Source organism: Bos indicus, chromosome 15, assembly GCF_029378745.1.
Source record: "Bos indicus isolate NIAB-ARS_2022 breed Sahiwal x Tharparkar chromosome 15, NIAB-ARS_B.indTharparkar_mat_pri_1.0, whole genome shotgun sequence".
In the NCBI taxonomy this organism is placed as follows: Eukaryota; Metazoa; Chordata; class Mammalia; order Artiodactyla; family Bovidae; genus Bos; species Bos indicus.
In genome coordinates, this window is record NC_091774.1 from 57,372,974 (window position 1) to 57,387,490 (window position 14,517).

Consider the following 14,517-nt stretch of genomic DNA (forward strand, 5'->3'; position numbering starts at 1 on the left):
ATTCTTTTGCTGCCAAATTGTATGAATTCTTTGTATATTTCAGATGTTACGCACTTTCAGTTACATGGTTTACAAATGTTTTCTCCCATTCCATAGTTTGCCTTTTCATTTTGTTGACTGTATTTTTGTTGTGCAGAACTTTTTAGTTTAACTCATCATTTAATCTCCACTATCACAAGCATGTTTCAGGAAGCATGAAGACTACAGTCTCACAATCCTGACCGAGGAAATATAATTTAGAATTAACTTCCTTCCAAATTAAGACATTCCTCTGATGTGCTGCCCAGTGGAATAAAGTTGCATTCTCTGACAGTACTTAGCCCCACCCAGCTGATCTTTTGTGTACAGATATGCGGAGACCTAATACCAAGTTACTAAAAGCATCTCTCTGCAGCCTTGCCTGTATCTTCACTTAGCTCATTTTACTTTCTGTTGCAGCCTCTCTGAGATGGGGTTAGCACTGCTATCATTTAAAGGCAGCAAGATTATCTTCAAGAAAAACAGCGCTAAAATCCATCCATCCTCTTGACGTCAATTGCTTAGGAAGGGAGTGAATACAGAAAACTTCGTAAAGTCAGCTCTGCATGTTTTATCTCTTTTAAATTTCCAAGTGAAAACAATTACTAGAAAGCCTGGGGTTGTTGCTGATTATAAAACAGTGATTTTCCCCCTCCTGTGATTTTTAAAAATTCAGTAGTTTGAACTATCTGAATCAAAGTTTAAACTTTGATTTATATAGCTGTATAAGAATTTTGCAATGTCAACTGTGAAGTTTGAATTGGATAATCTTTCTCCTGAAGGATTCAGACATGAGCATGCTTCCAGCTCAGATTTTGCTTTAACCTGCTTGACTGAACTTTCTGGTGATTCTAGTCAATGGGAACTTCAGCACTCCAATTCTGTCCCTGTTGGTAAGCTAAACCTTAGATTGATATTTTTGAGTATCTTAACTTATATCTGTACTTTTTAAATGCCAGATGTGTAAAAAGTAAATCTTAATGTCATTTACTTTGCAGTCGTGTAACTGGTGTCAATTTTAGTTTCTTGAGCTGTTTTTTCCTGAAATATATAAATACTTTTTATAGAAAAGAATAGAGGGTTTGCCAATAGAGTAAAATGTCAGAAAACAAATTCAATGAACTAAAAAAAGTTAATGGTGAAGTAGATTTTGTTTGTCTGAACACTCAAGTCTATCATGGCTTAGTTTTGTTTGGGACGACTGATGAAATCAGGGGATTTATCCATAAACTGCAAAAAAAAAAAAAAAAAAAAAAAAAGCCCTGCCATCTTTCATTCCTCTTTTTTATTTCTGTTTTCTTTTACATAATTATATCAAAGACAAAATATGCTTTGCCTCTCTTTAAGAACAAGATAGTATTCCTTTTGGTTTTGTTATTTTATTTGGATTCTGTGTGAGCTGACAGTGTTAATAGAATTTAATGTGAAGAATTTCTTTTTTGATACCTTTGGGTATTACTTATCCAGAATCTCAGTTTTCCTTCTTGCTCTGCAATTTTGAGTAACTAATGCTAGACACTAATAGTTTGCATTCATCAAAAACTTCTGAGGGTTTCATTTGGATGAACAGCTGTGAGATGTCAATAATAAATTGTTCTTTGTAGAAAAAAATTGTATAATAAATAATACTTAAATGTTATTCTAAAGGAAAACTATTATGATTTAGTTCTTTATCTTTACTCATAAAAATGACAGTGTAATATGAATGTAAAAGTTAAGCAAAGCCTTCTGGCATTGAAATATGTGTAATATCATGTATGAAATGAGTTGCCAGTCCAGGTTCGATGCACAATACTGGATGCTTGGGGCTGGTGCACTGGGACGACCCAGAGGGATGGTATGGGGAGGGAGGAGGGAGGAGGGTTCAGGATGGGGAACACATGTATACCTGTGGCAGATTCATTTTGATATATGGCAAAACTAATATAATATTGTAAAGTTAAATAAAATAAAATAAAAAAAAAAGTTAAGCAAAGCCTTCATCACTCTGGTTGTTACTGGACACTAATCTTTGTCCAGTGAAAAATATTTGCAGAAATAATAAATTCCATTTTGTAACCAGAGGATTATTCCAAGAGAATCTGGCATGTTTATTTGTTTTGAGATGTTTAAAAAGAAGCTTTATGTGACTCCAAACCAATTGCTGATTTTTTTGTTGATAGATTCTTTGTCTTCTGTGACTTGTTTTATTATACTATAGGCAGTTCTACAGTCAGGAGATATAACAATCTTTTGTAAATTTTCTTTCCATTGTAAGAAAAGAGGTCCCCATGTTATTGTCTTTTTCTTAAATTGAGAATCTTCTTGAGAATTGAACCTACAATTTCATAAAGTGGAAAAATCAGTTCTTTACAAGTAAATGCAGCTTTATACAGGAAACTTCGACAGGAAAATAAAATTTATAAACAAAGCGTTTGCCAGTTCAATCATTTTCTTTGCAAGGAATTTTATCTTATTTCATCTCTGTCATAGCACATCTTGAATTGAACAGTTGTCTTCATGCAGTTGAGCTGTACATCTATAGCTTAAGTGTAAACCCAGAGCCTGGAAGACACTTCCTCATTGATATCCTGGCAGTGCCTCAAATTCAAAACAACTAAGCAAAACTTCCTAAAAACTCCTCCTCCTTTTTATATCCTTTTTTTCCCTTTTAGTCAATAACTGCTTAGCATATATTTCAGTATAAAGTTTGTGTTTAGTTGTATGCATATTAGTTTATTAATAATATTTGTCTTCTCTACCTCTTTGACAACCACTGTAGCCCTAGTACTCAGTAGGGTGCCTGGCAATAAAAGGTTCTTGATGTGACTCCCTGCCTGCATACCTAAGGGACTGAAAGATTGGCCCTCTTCATTCCGCCTAGTGCATGCACCTGTGTAGATTTCTAACTGATCTCACCTCCAGGTTCTCTAACAAGCCTCTTGCATATTGACAGTCACATTTGTTGTTGTTTGGTTGCTCAGTCATGTCTGACTCTTTGCCACTCCATGGACTGCAGCTCGCCAGGCTTCCCTGCCCTTCCCCATCTCCCGGAGCTTGCTCAAACTCATCTCCACTGAGCTGGTGATGCCATGCAACCATCTCATCCTCTGTCGTCCCCTTCTCCTCTTGCCTTTGATCTTTCCCAGCATCAGGATCTTTTCTAATGGGTTGGCTTTTCCCATCAGGTGGCCAGAGTATTGGAGCTTCAGTTTCAGCCTCAGTCCTTCCAAAGAAGATTCAGGGTTGATTTCCTTTAGGATTGACTGGATTGTTCTCATTGCTGTCCAAGGGACTCTCAAGAGTCTTCTCCAATACCACATTTCAGAAGCATCAATTCTTTGATGCTCAGCCTTCTTTAAGGTCCAACTCTCACATTCATGCATGACTACTGGAAAAACCATAGCTTTGACTAAAAGGACCTTCGCTGGCAAAGTAATGTCTCTGTTTTTTAGTATGTTTTCTGGGTTGGTCATAGTTTTTCTTCCAAGGAGCAAGTGTTTCTTAATTTCATGGCTGCAGTCATCATCTGTGCTTTTTTTGGAGCCCAAGAAAATAAAGACTGTCAGTGTTTCCATTGTTTCCCCATCTATTTGTCATGAAGTGATGGGACCAGATGCCATGATCTTAATTTTTTGAATGCTGAGTTTTAAGCCAACTTTTTCACTCTCCTCTTTCACCTTCATCAATAAGCTCTTTAGTTTCTCTTTCCTTTCTGTCATAAGGGTGGTGTCATCTGCATATCTGAGGTTATATTTCTCCTGGCAATCTTGATTCCAGCTTGTGCTTCATCCAGCCAGGCATTTCACATGATGTACTCTGTATATAAGTTAAATAAGCAGGGTAACAATATACAGCCTTGAAATACTCCTTTCCTAATTTTGAACCAACTGTCCAGTTCTAACTGTTGCATCTTGACCGGCATACAGATTCTGCAGGAGGCAGATAAGGTGGTCTGGTATTCCCATCTCTTGAAGAATTTTCCACAGTTTTTTTTGTGATCCACACAGTCAAAGGCTTTAGCATAGTCAATGAAGCAGAAGCAGATGCTTTTCTGGAATTCTCTTGTTTTTTTTTTATATGATCCAACGGATGTTGGCAATTTGATCTCTGGTTCCTCTGCCTTTTCTAAATCCAGCTTGAACATCTGGAAGTTCTCGGTTTACGCACTGTTGAAGCCTAGCTTGGAGAATTGTGAGCATTATTCTGCTAGAATGTGAAATGAGTGCAACTGTGGGGTAGTTTGAACATTCTTTGGCATTTCCTTTCTTTGGGATTGGAATGAAAACTGACCTTTTCCAATCCTGTGGCCACTGCTGCATTTTCCAAATTTGCTGGCATATTGAGTGCAGCACTTTCACAGCATCATCTTTTAGGATTTTAAATAACTCAGCTGGAATTCCATCACCTCCACTAGCTTTATTCATAATAATGTTTCCTAAAGGCTCACTTTACTTCACAGTCCAGGATGTCTGGCTCAAGGTGAGTGATCACACCACCTGGTTATCTGAGTCATTAAGATCTTTTTTTGTATAATTCTTCTCTGTATTATTTCCACCTCTTCTTAATATCTTCTGCTTCTTTTAGGTCCATACCATTTCTGTCTTTTTTTTTTTTAATACATCTTTTCATTAAATATTAGCTTGGTGTCTCTGATTTTCTTGAAGAGATCTCTAGTCTTTCCCATTCTATTGTTTTCCTCTGTTTCTTTGCATTGATCACTTAGGAAGGCTTTCTTATCTCTCCTTGGAATTCTCTGGAGCTGTGCAGTCAGATGGTATATCTTTCCTTTTCTCCTTTGCTTTTTGCTTCTCTTCTTTTCTCAGCTAATTGTAAGGCCTCCTCAGATAACCATTTTGCCTTTTTGCATTTCTTTTTCTTGGGGATGGGATTGATCACCACCTCCTGTACAATGTTACGAACCACCATCCATAGTTCTTTAGGCACTCTATCAGATCTAATCCTTTGAATCTATTTGTCACTTCCACTGTATCGTCAGAAGGGATTTGATTTAGGTCATTCCTGAATGGCATAGTGGTTCCCTACTTTTTTTAATTTAAGAAGACAGTCACATAGTCCTTCATAAGTACAAGTCTGACCTATTTTCACCTTTGTTTACAATTTCTGTAATTCTTTATGACTTCAGTTATAAACCTAGTGCTCTATGATCTAAATCTGTTTTCTTCCAAAACGTTTCCAGCCTCATATAACCTACACATACCCAACAAGAATGTTTTCCACTTTAAATCAGTGTGCATATTATTCTTTAAAAATAATTTCCAATAATTCTTTCCCTCTGCCTCTATTAAGATCTCACTGAGATAAAATACTGTTGTATCCCCAAATACCTATGATTAACTCTCTATATAAAGGAATTTTTCCTGTTGCTAAACTTCTACAAAATGTTTGTTCATTGTGTTAAAATATTCACATTCTAATTATTTTTATAAATACATATGCTCATGGATCCTTTCCTATTAGATTATGCTGCTTAAAGGTAATTGCCATTTCACAATTGTTTTTGTGTCTGTGAATCACATACAACAATTGTCTGTCACATACAATAAATATGATTCAGTGAATTGCCAGTTAGTACCATATAGTTTGGGCTTCCCTGGTAGGTCAGCTGGTAAAAAATCTGCCTGCAATGCAGGAGACCCCCGTTCAGTTCCTGGGTCAGGAAGATACCCTGGAGAAGGGATAGGCTACCCACTCCAGTATTCCTGGGCTTCCCTGGTGGCTTAGACCTGGTGGCTCAGACCTGGGTTCGATCCCTGGGTTAGGAAGATCCCCTAGAGGAGGGCCTGGCAAACTACTCCACTGTTCTTGCCAGGAGAATCTCATGGACAGAGAAGCCTGGCAGGCTGTGGTCCGTGGGTTCAAAAAGAGTGGTATGTGACTAAGCACAGAACAGTATAGTTTATCTTTTAATGAATTTTATGTTATAGGTAGTATTTACTGAAATAAAATTATACATATATTTTAACAGCCAAAATATGTGGAAATTATTACACAATATGTTGCCTGATAATAACAAGTACCTGGAATTTGTTTTTTATTTGAAATTTTTATGGAGCATTGAGCATTCTAGAATCTGCTTTGTCCTATTTCTAATAGAGACAGGTTGTATCCTTTCATTCAATATATATTGATTGAATATTCATGAGAGTTAATGCTTAGATGTCTATATGAAAATAAAATTAGGTGATAACAGAAGTAGAGAAGAACTGTATCCTTTTAATCTCAGTGGCATGACAGTGTGCATTTTTTTTCTTTTTGGTAACTTTATTTATTTTTGGCTGTGCTGGATCTGGTTGCGGGGAGAGGAGGACTCTCTCCAGGTGTGTAGCGGGTTCCTCACTGTGGCTTCTCTCCTTGCAGAGCATGGGCTCCAGGCACATGAACTTCAGTAGTTCTGGAACATGGGCTCAGTAGTCACAGTTCCTAGGCTCCAAAGCACAGGCTCAATAGTTGTGGCACATGGGCTTAGTGGCTCCACAGCGTGTGGGATCTTCCCAGACCAGGGACTGAACCTGACTCTATTGCAATGGGAGGTGGATACTTTACCACTGAGCCAGCAGGGAAGCCCAGCAGCATGTTTTAAGTATGCATATGTGCATACTCCTAGCATGGGAAAATGAAGTATGAGATGAATGGTAGTTCCTACATTTTGTCAGTCAGTCAGTTGCGACAGTTCAGTCACTCAGTCAGTCTGACTCTTTGTGACCCCATGGACTGCAGTGCACCAGGCCTCCCTGTCCATCACCAAGTCCCAGAGTTTCCTCAAACTCATGTCCGTTGAGTCGGTGATGCCATCCAGCTATCTCTGTCATCCCCTTCTCCTCCCGCCTTCAATCTTTCCCAGCATCAGTGTCTTTTCAAATGAATCAGTAATCAGCTTCAGCATCAGTCCTTCCAATGAACACTCAGTACTGATTTCCGTTAAAATTGACTAGTTGGATTTCCTTGCTGTGTCCAAGGGACTCTCAAGAGTCTTCTCCGACACCACAGTTCAAAAGCATCAATTCTTCGGTGCTCAGTTTTCTTTATAGTGCAACTCTCACATCCATACATGACCACTGGAAAAACCATAGCTTTGACTAGATGGACCTGTGTTGGCAAAGTAATGTCTCTGTTTTTTAATATGTTGTGTAGGATGATCATAACTTTTATTCCAAGGGCAAGCGTCTTTTAATTTCATGACTGTAGTCACCATCTGCAGTGATTTTGGAGCCCAGAAAAATAAAGTCTGTAACTATTTCCACTGTTTCCCCATCTATTTCCCATGAAGTGATGGGACCAGATGCCATGATCTTAGTTTTCTGAATGGTGAGTTTTAAGTCAACTTTTTCACTCTCCTTTTTCATTTTCATCAAGAGGCTTTTTAGTTCTTCACTTTCTGGCATAAGGGTGGTGTCATTTGTATATCTGAGGTTATTGATATTTCTACCAGCAATCTTGATTCCGGTTTGTGCTTCATCCAGCCCAGAGTTTCTCATGATGTACTCTGCATATAGGTTAAATAAGCAGGGTGACAATATACAGCCTTGATGTACTCCTTTTCCTATTTGGAACCAGTCTGTTGTTCCATGTCCAGTTCTAACTGCTGCTTCCTGACCTGCATACAGGTTTATCAAGAGGCAGATCAGGTGGCCTGGTATTCCCATTTCTTTAAGAATTTTCCACAGTTTGTTGAGATCCACACAGTCAAAGGCAAATGTCTGACAAAATATGGTCCACTGGAGAAGGGAATGCAAACCACTTCAGTATTCTTGCCTTGAGAATCCCATGAACAGTATGAAAAAGCAAAAAGATATGACACTTAGAGATGAACTCCCCAGGTCAGTAGGTGCCCAATATGCTACTGGAGATCAGTGGAGAAATAACTCCAGAAAGAATGAAGAGATGGAGCCAAAGCAAAAACAACACCCAGTTGTGGATGTGACTGGTGATAGAAGAAAAGTCCAATGCTGTAAAGAACAATACTGCATAGGAACTTGGAATGTTAGGTCCTTGAATCAAGGCAAATTAGAAGTGGTCAAACAGGAGATGGCAAGAGTGAATGTCAACATTTTAGGAATCAGCAAACTAAAATGGACTGGAATGGGTGAACTTAACTCAGATGACCATTATATCTACTATTGTGAGCAAGAATCCGTTAGAAGAAATGGAGTAGCCATCATAGTAAACAAAGGAGTCTGAAATGCAGTACTTGGATGCAGTCTCAAAAACGACAGAATGATCTCTGTTTGTTTCTAAGCCAAACCATTCAACATCATAGTAATCCAAGTCTATGCCCTGACAAGTAATGCTGAAGAAGATTTTAATGGATCTGTCTAAAAAGAAATACATTCCATTGTCTGCAAAAGCAGTATTTATACTTTTCACTTTTTTAAAAATACCTTGAAGATAACACATACCTACAGAATTTAAATAGTTCTCACAAGACATCTATTAGATAGAGTTTGTTTATCTTAAACTGTTCACTAAGAGAATCCAAATTTCAGAGAAGTAATTTAATTGGACAAAAGTCATATACATATAGTAAGAGAGAGAGTGTGTGTGTGTGTGTTTGTGTATGTTGGGGAAGTTTAAGAGTTCTTAATCTGTTTTCTGTCTCTAGTGTTTTTTCCTTCTTAACACAAGTGGGACATTAAGTTTAAAGAAAGTCACATGGGGGAACATGCTTTATTGTGTTCCAGAAATGAATTTAATTAGTAATCAGTAAATTTCCTGTCTGGACTCCAGAATGCACTTTAAATGATTTGTGAGCCAGTGAGCATTTCATCATTATGGTCATCTTGGTCATCATCCTTACTGTTGTGTTAATGACAAGCACAGATATATCATTTCCTGTGTATTCAAGCAGTGCTTTCTTTTATACCTATAATGTTTATATTTATATATAAAACATATAATGTTTATTTATAACATACTAATGTAATATATATACATATATACATACATACATGTATACACACACACACACACACACACACACACACACTCTGGAGAAGGGAATGGCAACCCACTGCAGTATTCTTGCCTGGAGAATCCCCACAGATAGAGGAGCCTGGCGGGTCACAGTCCATGGGGTCGCAAAGAGTCGGACATGACTAAGCAACTAACACTACATTACTACACTATACACACACAAATGTATGTATTTACATATTTAATTTCTCATGTTCAGCCCTATGGAGAGTTAGGTAATATTATTTCCTTATCACACTACTAGTCAATCAACAGATATTTTCTACACCTTAAGAAATGTGTAGTGGAGTAATGGATCATTTCTCGCTGTGAGAACAGTGGTTCACATTTGATATATGTGCCAACATGAACAATAAGGAACAAATTATATGTACATAAATGCAAAGAGTGGTTACCACTGATTTTAGATGTTTATAAAATCTACACATCTTTAATTTTCTGTAACAATCTGTTATGCATCTATAGGTTATAAAAACTTATTTAAACCTAATTGTGTCTTTGATTCGGAGAAGGCGATGGCACCCCACTCCAGCACTCTTGCCTGGAAAATCCCATGGATGGAGGAGCCTGGTAGGCTGCAGTCCATGGGGTCGTGAAGAGTCGGACATGACTGAGCGACTTCACTTTCACTTTTCACTTTCATGCATTGGAGAAGGAAATGGCAACCCACTCCAGTGTTCTTGCCTGGAGAATCCCAGGGACGGCGGAGCCTGGTGGGCTGCCATCTCTGGGGTCGCACAGAGTCGGACACGACTGAAGCAACTTAGGAGCAGCAGCAGCAGTGTCTTTATTATTGTGACTTTTTGGTGACTGGCTCTACTTGATAGTTAGACACCTACAATTTAGGAAGCAGATCATTTGTTCAGGTTGTGGTTATTATAATATAGCAGAAAGAAGACATAACTACTGCAGACTGTAGCAAAACCGGATGCAATTTTAAAGAATGTCTTCTCCCCTTGTCTATAGTGTCTGCCTGTGTGGATGTCTAGTTCTCTAGAGTGACTTACTGCTCTGTCTTTACATCTGTTTTCTATATCCTTGATGCTTCTGAATGTTTGCTTTTTTGTCAGCTCCTCAGGGACTCTTACTATTTTTCATGAACTGTTTTTCTAGTTTCAAATTAACCTGTTGCTGCATGATGCAGACACGACATTCCTTTAGAATTTAAGTACCTCATACAATTAGATAATAACCTCTTAACATAAAATCGTATATTACTGAAAAAAAGTTGTGTCAGTTATCTCAATTATGTGAAAGCAAACCAGTAAACATCCATTTGGACCAATGGGCTGCATATTGAAACAATGCTTATATAATTCACATAAGTACTGCTACAAATACTTCACAGTGGTGGTAAGTGTACAGTGCTAATTCTGAAGATCATTTTGTTCATCTATTATTCCTTACCAAAACCAGGTATGTCCCACTGATAGTCATGTAACTTCCAGTGTGATAAAGTAACATTTTGATCAATGTGATCTATAATTCACTTAAAGGCCAATAACATAAAATACATTTCAATGGTTGAAAGATTTTGGCCATAATAGATAGTAAATCTTTTTTCTAGAGTTTCATACAGTGCAGTCTAATATATTCAAGAATGTATGTGATTCAACTTTGAAGAAGTTTGTTAATTTTATTTAATCTAGGACTGTGCATGTTTATTAGACTCAAAACACTTTTACATAGAACATTTCCAACATCCTGCAAGATTTGCTTTGAAGATTTAAAGAATACATTATGTAACTAATGAAATAATGGGAACTCTAATAAAAAATCAAGATAGGGTCTCACTAAGTCACCTCAAAGTATACCACCTTAGACAAGGTTTTAACATCTCTTCTGGATGATTTTCCTAATCTATACAATATCTAGAATAGATTAGTTGATCTTGAAGGCCACTGATAATTATAAAAAAACTTAATAAAAACAGATTCAGAACATTTCCAATACACATCATTAAGCTTGGTAAAGCCAGTAATATAAAAATAGGTAAAGATAATGTGTATATTTATATGTAAGTTATAGCAGTGAGTGTCAGCATATGCAATGAACTTCATAATTTTCGGAGCTCTTTTACATTTGAATTTTACAACCACTCTGTAGATGAAATCATTTTATTATTCCCGTTTTACAAATAAAGAAACTGCATATCTAACAGTTAAATTTTAGTCAGTGGCAAACCAAGGACTTAAATCCAGGTTTTTTCCAATTCCACATGTTATTACCACTATGCTACTACAAGTATAAGTACCACTATTGCTGTAATGATTATAGTGAAAAATATGAAAAACAACAATATTTACTATATTAATTGCCTTCCAGACAATTCTAATCTCATTTTATTCTTCCGATACTGTTCAGAAGAACGGAGAGATTCAATAGTATTGTAATCACCTGTCATATTTCAAATATAGTTTTTCAATAAAGAAGGGTTGAGCTGGTATCTTTGCAAGAAAAAATATGACAAGTAACTTGTTAAGCTAGGAATGACTACTTGGCCTACAGAAATTAACTGTTAACATGCTGGTTTTAAAAAATTAGTATGATCATTTCAAATGTGTTCTATATATTTGGTGAAGCACAGAATCTTTTAATAGTGTTAATCATTTTAAATCATTTTTTCCTGTCTAAATTAGGAAGCTTATTCAATTCTAATGATTTCTGGTAAACTAATCCTAACTTTTGACCAACTATCATTAAATACTAGAGGCTGACACAATTGCTGTACTTTAAAAAATTGCCTTTGAGTTATTTCCATAAGCGACTTGCTTTCTTCTCTAAATTTTTATTTAAAAAAAATTCAGATGTCTTAGCAAGGTGCTGGTGTACTGTGCATTTACAGTAACATTTTGATGCAAACAACATCCTTTCTGCTTTCTTTTGTTTGTAGCTGAGGATTAACTTGAAATTATTCTATTTAGTCATACTGCTACTTAATACCAAAGATGAAGATGAGAAGCTGGGTCTCATTTCTCATCTATTGCATTTCACACTAAAGTAGTTATCTTCCCTCAAAAATTTCTTAGTATCATGTCTCCCTGATACCAAGTGAAAATAAATCTACTCCACTGAAGTATAACTGAGACATAAAACAATTAATTATTGTGCTTTCCTTAGGAAACAGATTTTAAGGTGTCATATGATCGCAAACAAATGCTGTATTTTCAAGAGCATTGCACCATTCAGTAGTAATGAGAGGAGTAAATATAAACCCATGATAAATATTACACAGTATCCCCATCAAAAGGCACACACGTACATACACATTCAGTCACTGTGTTTTTTAGAGAATTTTATTGCTATTTTTTTGAAAGTGTTCTGGAACCCAGAAATGACTGACCACTCTGCTGAAATTCTAGTTGTGCTAAGCATAAAAACAATCTTTTTATCATCATAGGTGTTTTGGGCTATTATCAAATGGGCTTTTCAATGATTATTTTTTGTCTCAAAAAATTAAGAGCATGACTACTAAAGGGAATCCAAAGAATAGGTTCTGTGTTCTCTGACCTTGGGGTATGAGGATGAGCATCCAACTAATGTCAGCCCAGAAGACTATCTCTGACCAAAAAGTAGAAGACAGGCCACTCTACAAAAAGAGGTTTGTTCAGTTAGAAGTAATTAGAGGTACTAACTTTTTTGAGATGCTTAGAACTATAACCAGCTGCCACATGACTAATTATAGTTGTACAAACATCACCAACTGTTCGTTTTTATTAAATGTCTGCTCTGTGTCCAACTCTCTGCCAGTGTCTGTGAGAAATGTACTTGGAAGGCCCAATGTCTGCTCTAAATCTGGTTATGAAAAAATCCATATGTATGATTGAAACAGGTTACTGTCTCATCCTGCCAGTGTCATTCAGGGCAGGAACCTATGAACCGGGAGGACAGTGCTTTTAGAGAGGTAGTTCTTAAAGCCAAAGTGTAGCCCACAGAGCACTTGCATTAGAATCTTGTAATATGTGAATATTCTTGGATCCCATCCCAGACCCATTACATGTACACTCTGTGGTTATAATACAGAAATCTAGATTTTAGAAACTTCTCATAATATGACTCTGTATACCAAAGGTTGAGAACCAATGTTTTTGTCAATGGCAAGGAGAGGTTTATTGGCAAAGGCCCCTTTCGGTGATCACTATATTATGGCATTTGTTTTTTTTTTCCAGATAATTTCTGATCGTAACGATTTTCATGTCTCCATTTGACTGTCACAGCATTTCCACAACCCTCTATTCCAATCTCATCTTCATGCTGGGGCCCTAGCATAGAGGCCCACATGAAAACATTAAATCCAGGTAAAACACTGAGTACTCCAGTACTCTTGCCTGGAAAATCCCATGGGCAGAGGAGCCTGGTAGGCTGCAGTCCATGGGGTCACTAAGAGTCGGACCCGACTGAGCGACTTCACTTTCACTTTTCACTTTCATGCATTGGAGAAGGAAATGGCAACCCACTCCAGTGTTCTTGCCTGGAGAATCCCAGGGACGGGGGAGGCTGGTGGGCTGCCGTCTCTGGGGTCACACAGAGTAGGACACAACTGAAGCGACTTAGCAGCAGCAGCAGCAGCAGCAGCAGCAGCAGAACTCTTTTGTCATCAACTTTTGTTTAATGGCTGTTGATCCATTTATATACTTGCCAAAGTGTCTTCCTATTTTTCTTACGCCTACACATCACCCTCAGATAAATTCAGATTCACATCCTTCTAAAAAGTCCTTCTTCTCATCTTTTATACAAAATACTTCATTTTCTCTATATTGGAGGTTCATTATACCCATTTCTATGGCACTGATTTCAATGTAAAGTGTTTACTTTCTGCATTTAATCTTGCATTTAAATGGGTGTATTTTGTAAAATAGAGAATAAACTTCTACAAGATAAGAGACATGTTGTACTTCTCTTCCCTCAAGAGGGACCACCAGAGAGCTCTGTGAACAGAAGGACCTGCATCACTTGTTCTTAATATGACTTTACAAAGATGGCCCAACTGATGGAAATCTTTACTTCCTTTGTGTAATGTTTTAATATAACTCTGATCTCCTAATGGCTCTGCCTAGGGACCTTCAGTTCATTCTGTCTCAAGAAGAGCAATCTAGGTTCATATAATATGTGTACTTTGGCTGCCCTGGTAAAATGAAAAGTTAATGCTAATGTGATGTTGTAAAATGAAATAACCCCAACAACCATCATTTTGTTAAATGCTTGCTGAAAATATTCTACTAGGAATTGAGTACTTCTGTTATAATTCAAAATAATGATTTAAAAAGTGGCCTTTCTAGATTCCACATATAAGGGATGACATGATATTTCCCCTTCTCTGTCTGACTTAATTCACAAAAGGAGTGATGCAAATGAACTCACTTACAAAACAGAAGCAGACTCACAGACTTTGAAACTGAAAAAGAGCTTATGGGTGCCAGGGGTTGGGGCAGGGGAGGATAGGGGGAAGGGATATTTAGGGACTTTGGGATGGGCATGTACACACTGTTATATTTAAAATAGATAATCAATAAGTACCTAGTGTAC

At 37.1% G+C, this 14,517-nt stretch overlaps 1 protein-coding gene across 1 annotated transcript in view; it reads left to right on the forward strand.

Annotated features, from left to right (window-relative positions):
- Positions 1–377: 377 nt before the first annotated feature.
- The window catches only part of ANO3 (anoctamin 3), a 447,078-nt gene continuing 432,938 nt past the window's right edge, over positions 378–14,517 (forward strand). The window contains exon 1 of the mRNA XM_070803970.1: positions 378–911. Within this exon, the coding sequence (XP_070660071.1) occupies positions 758–911 (154 nt within the window). The 5' untranslated portion in view covers positions 378–757. The remainder of the gene's footprint in view (positions 912–14,517) is intronic.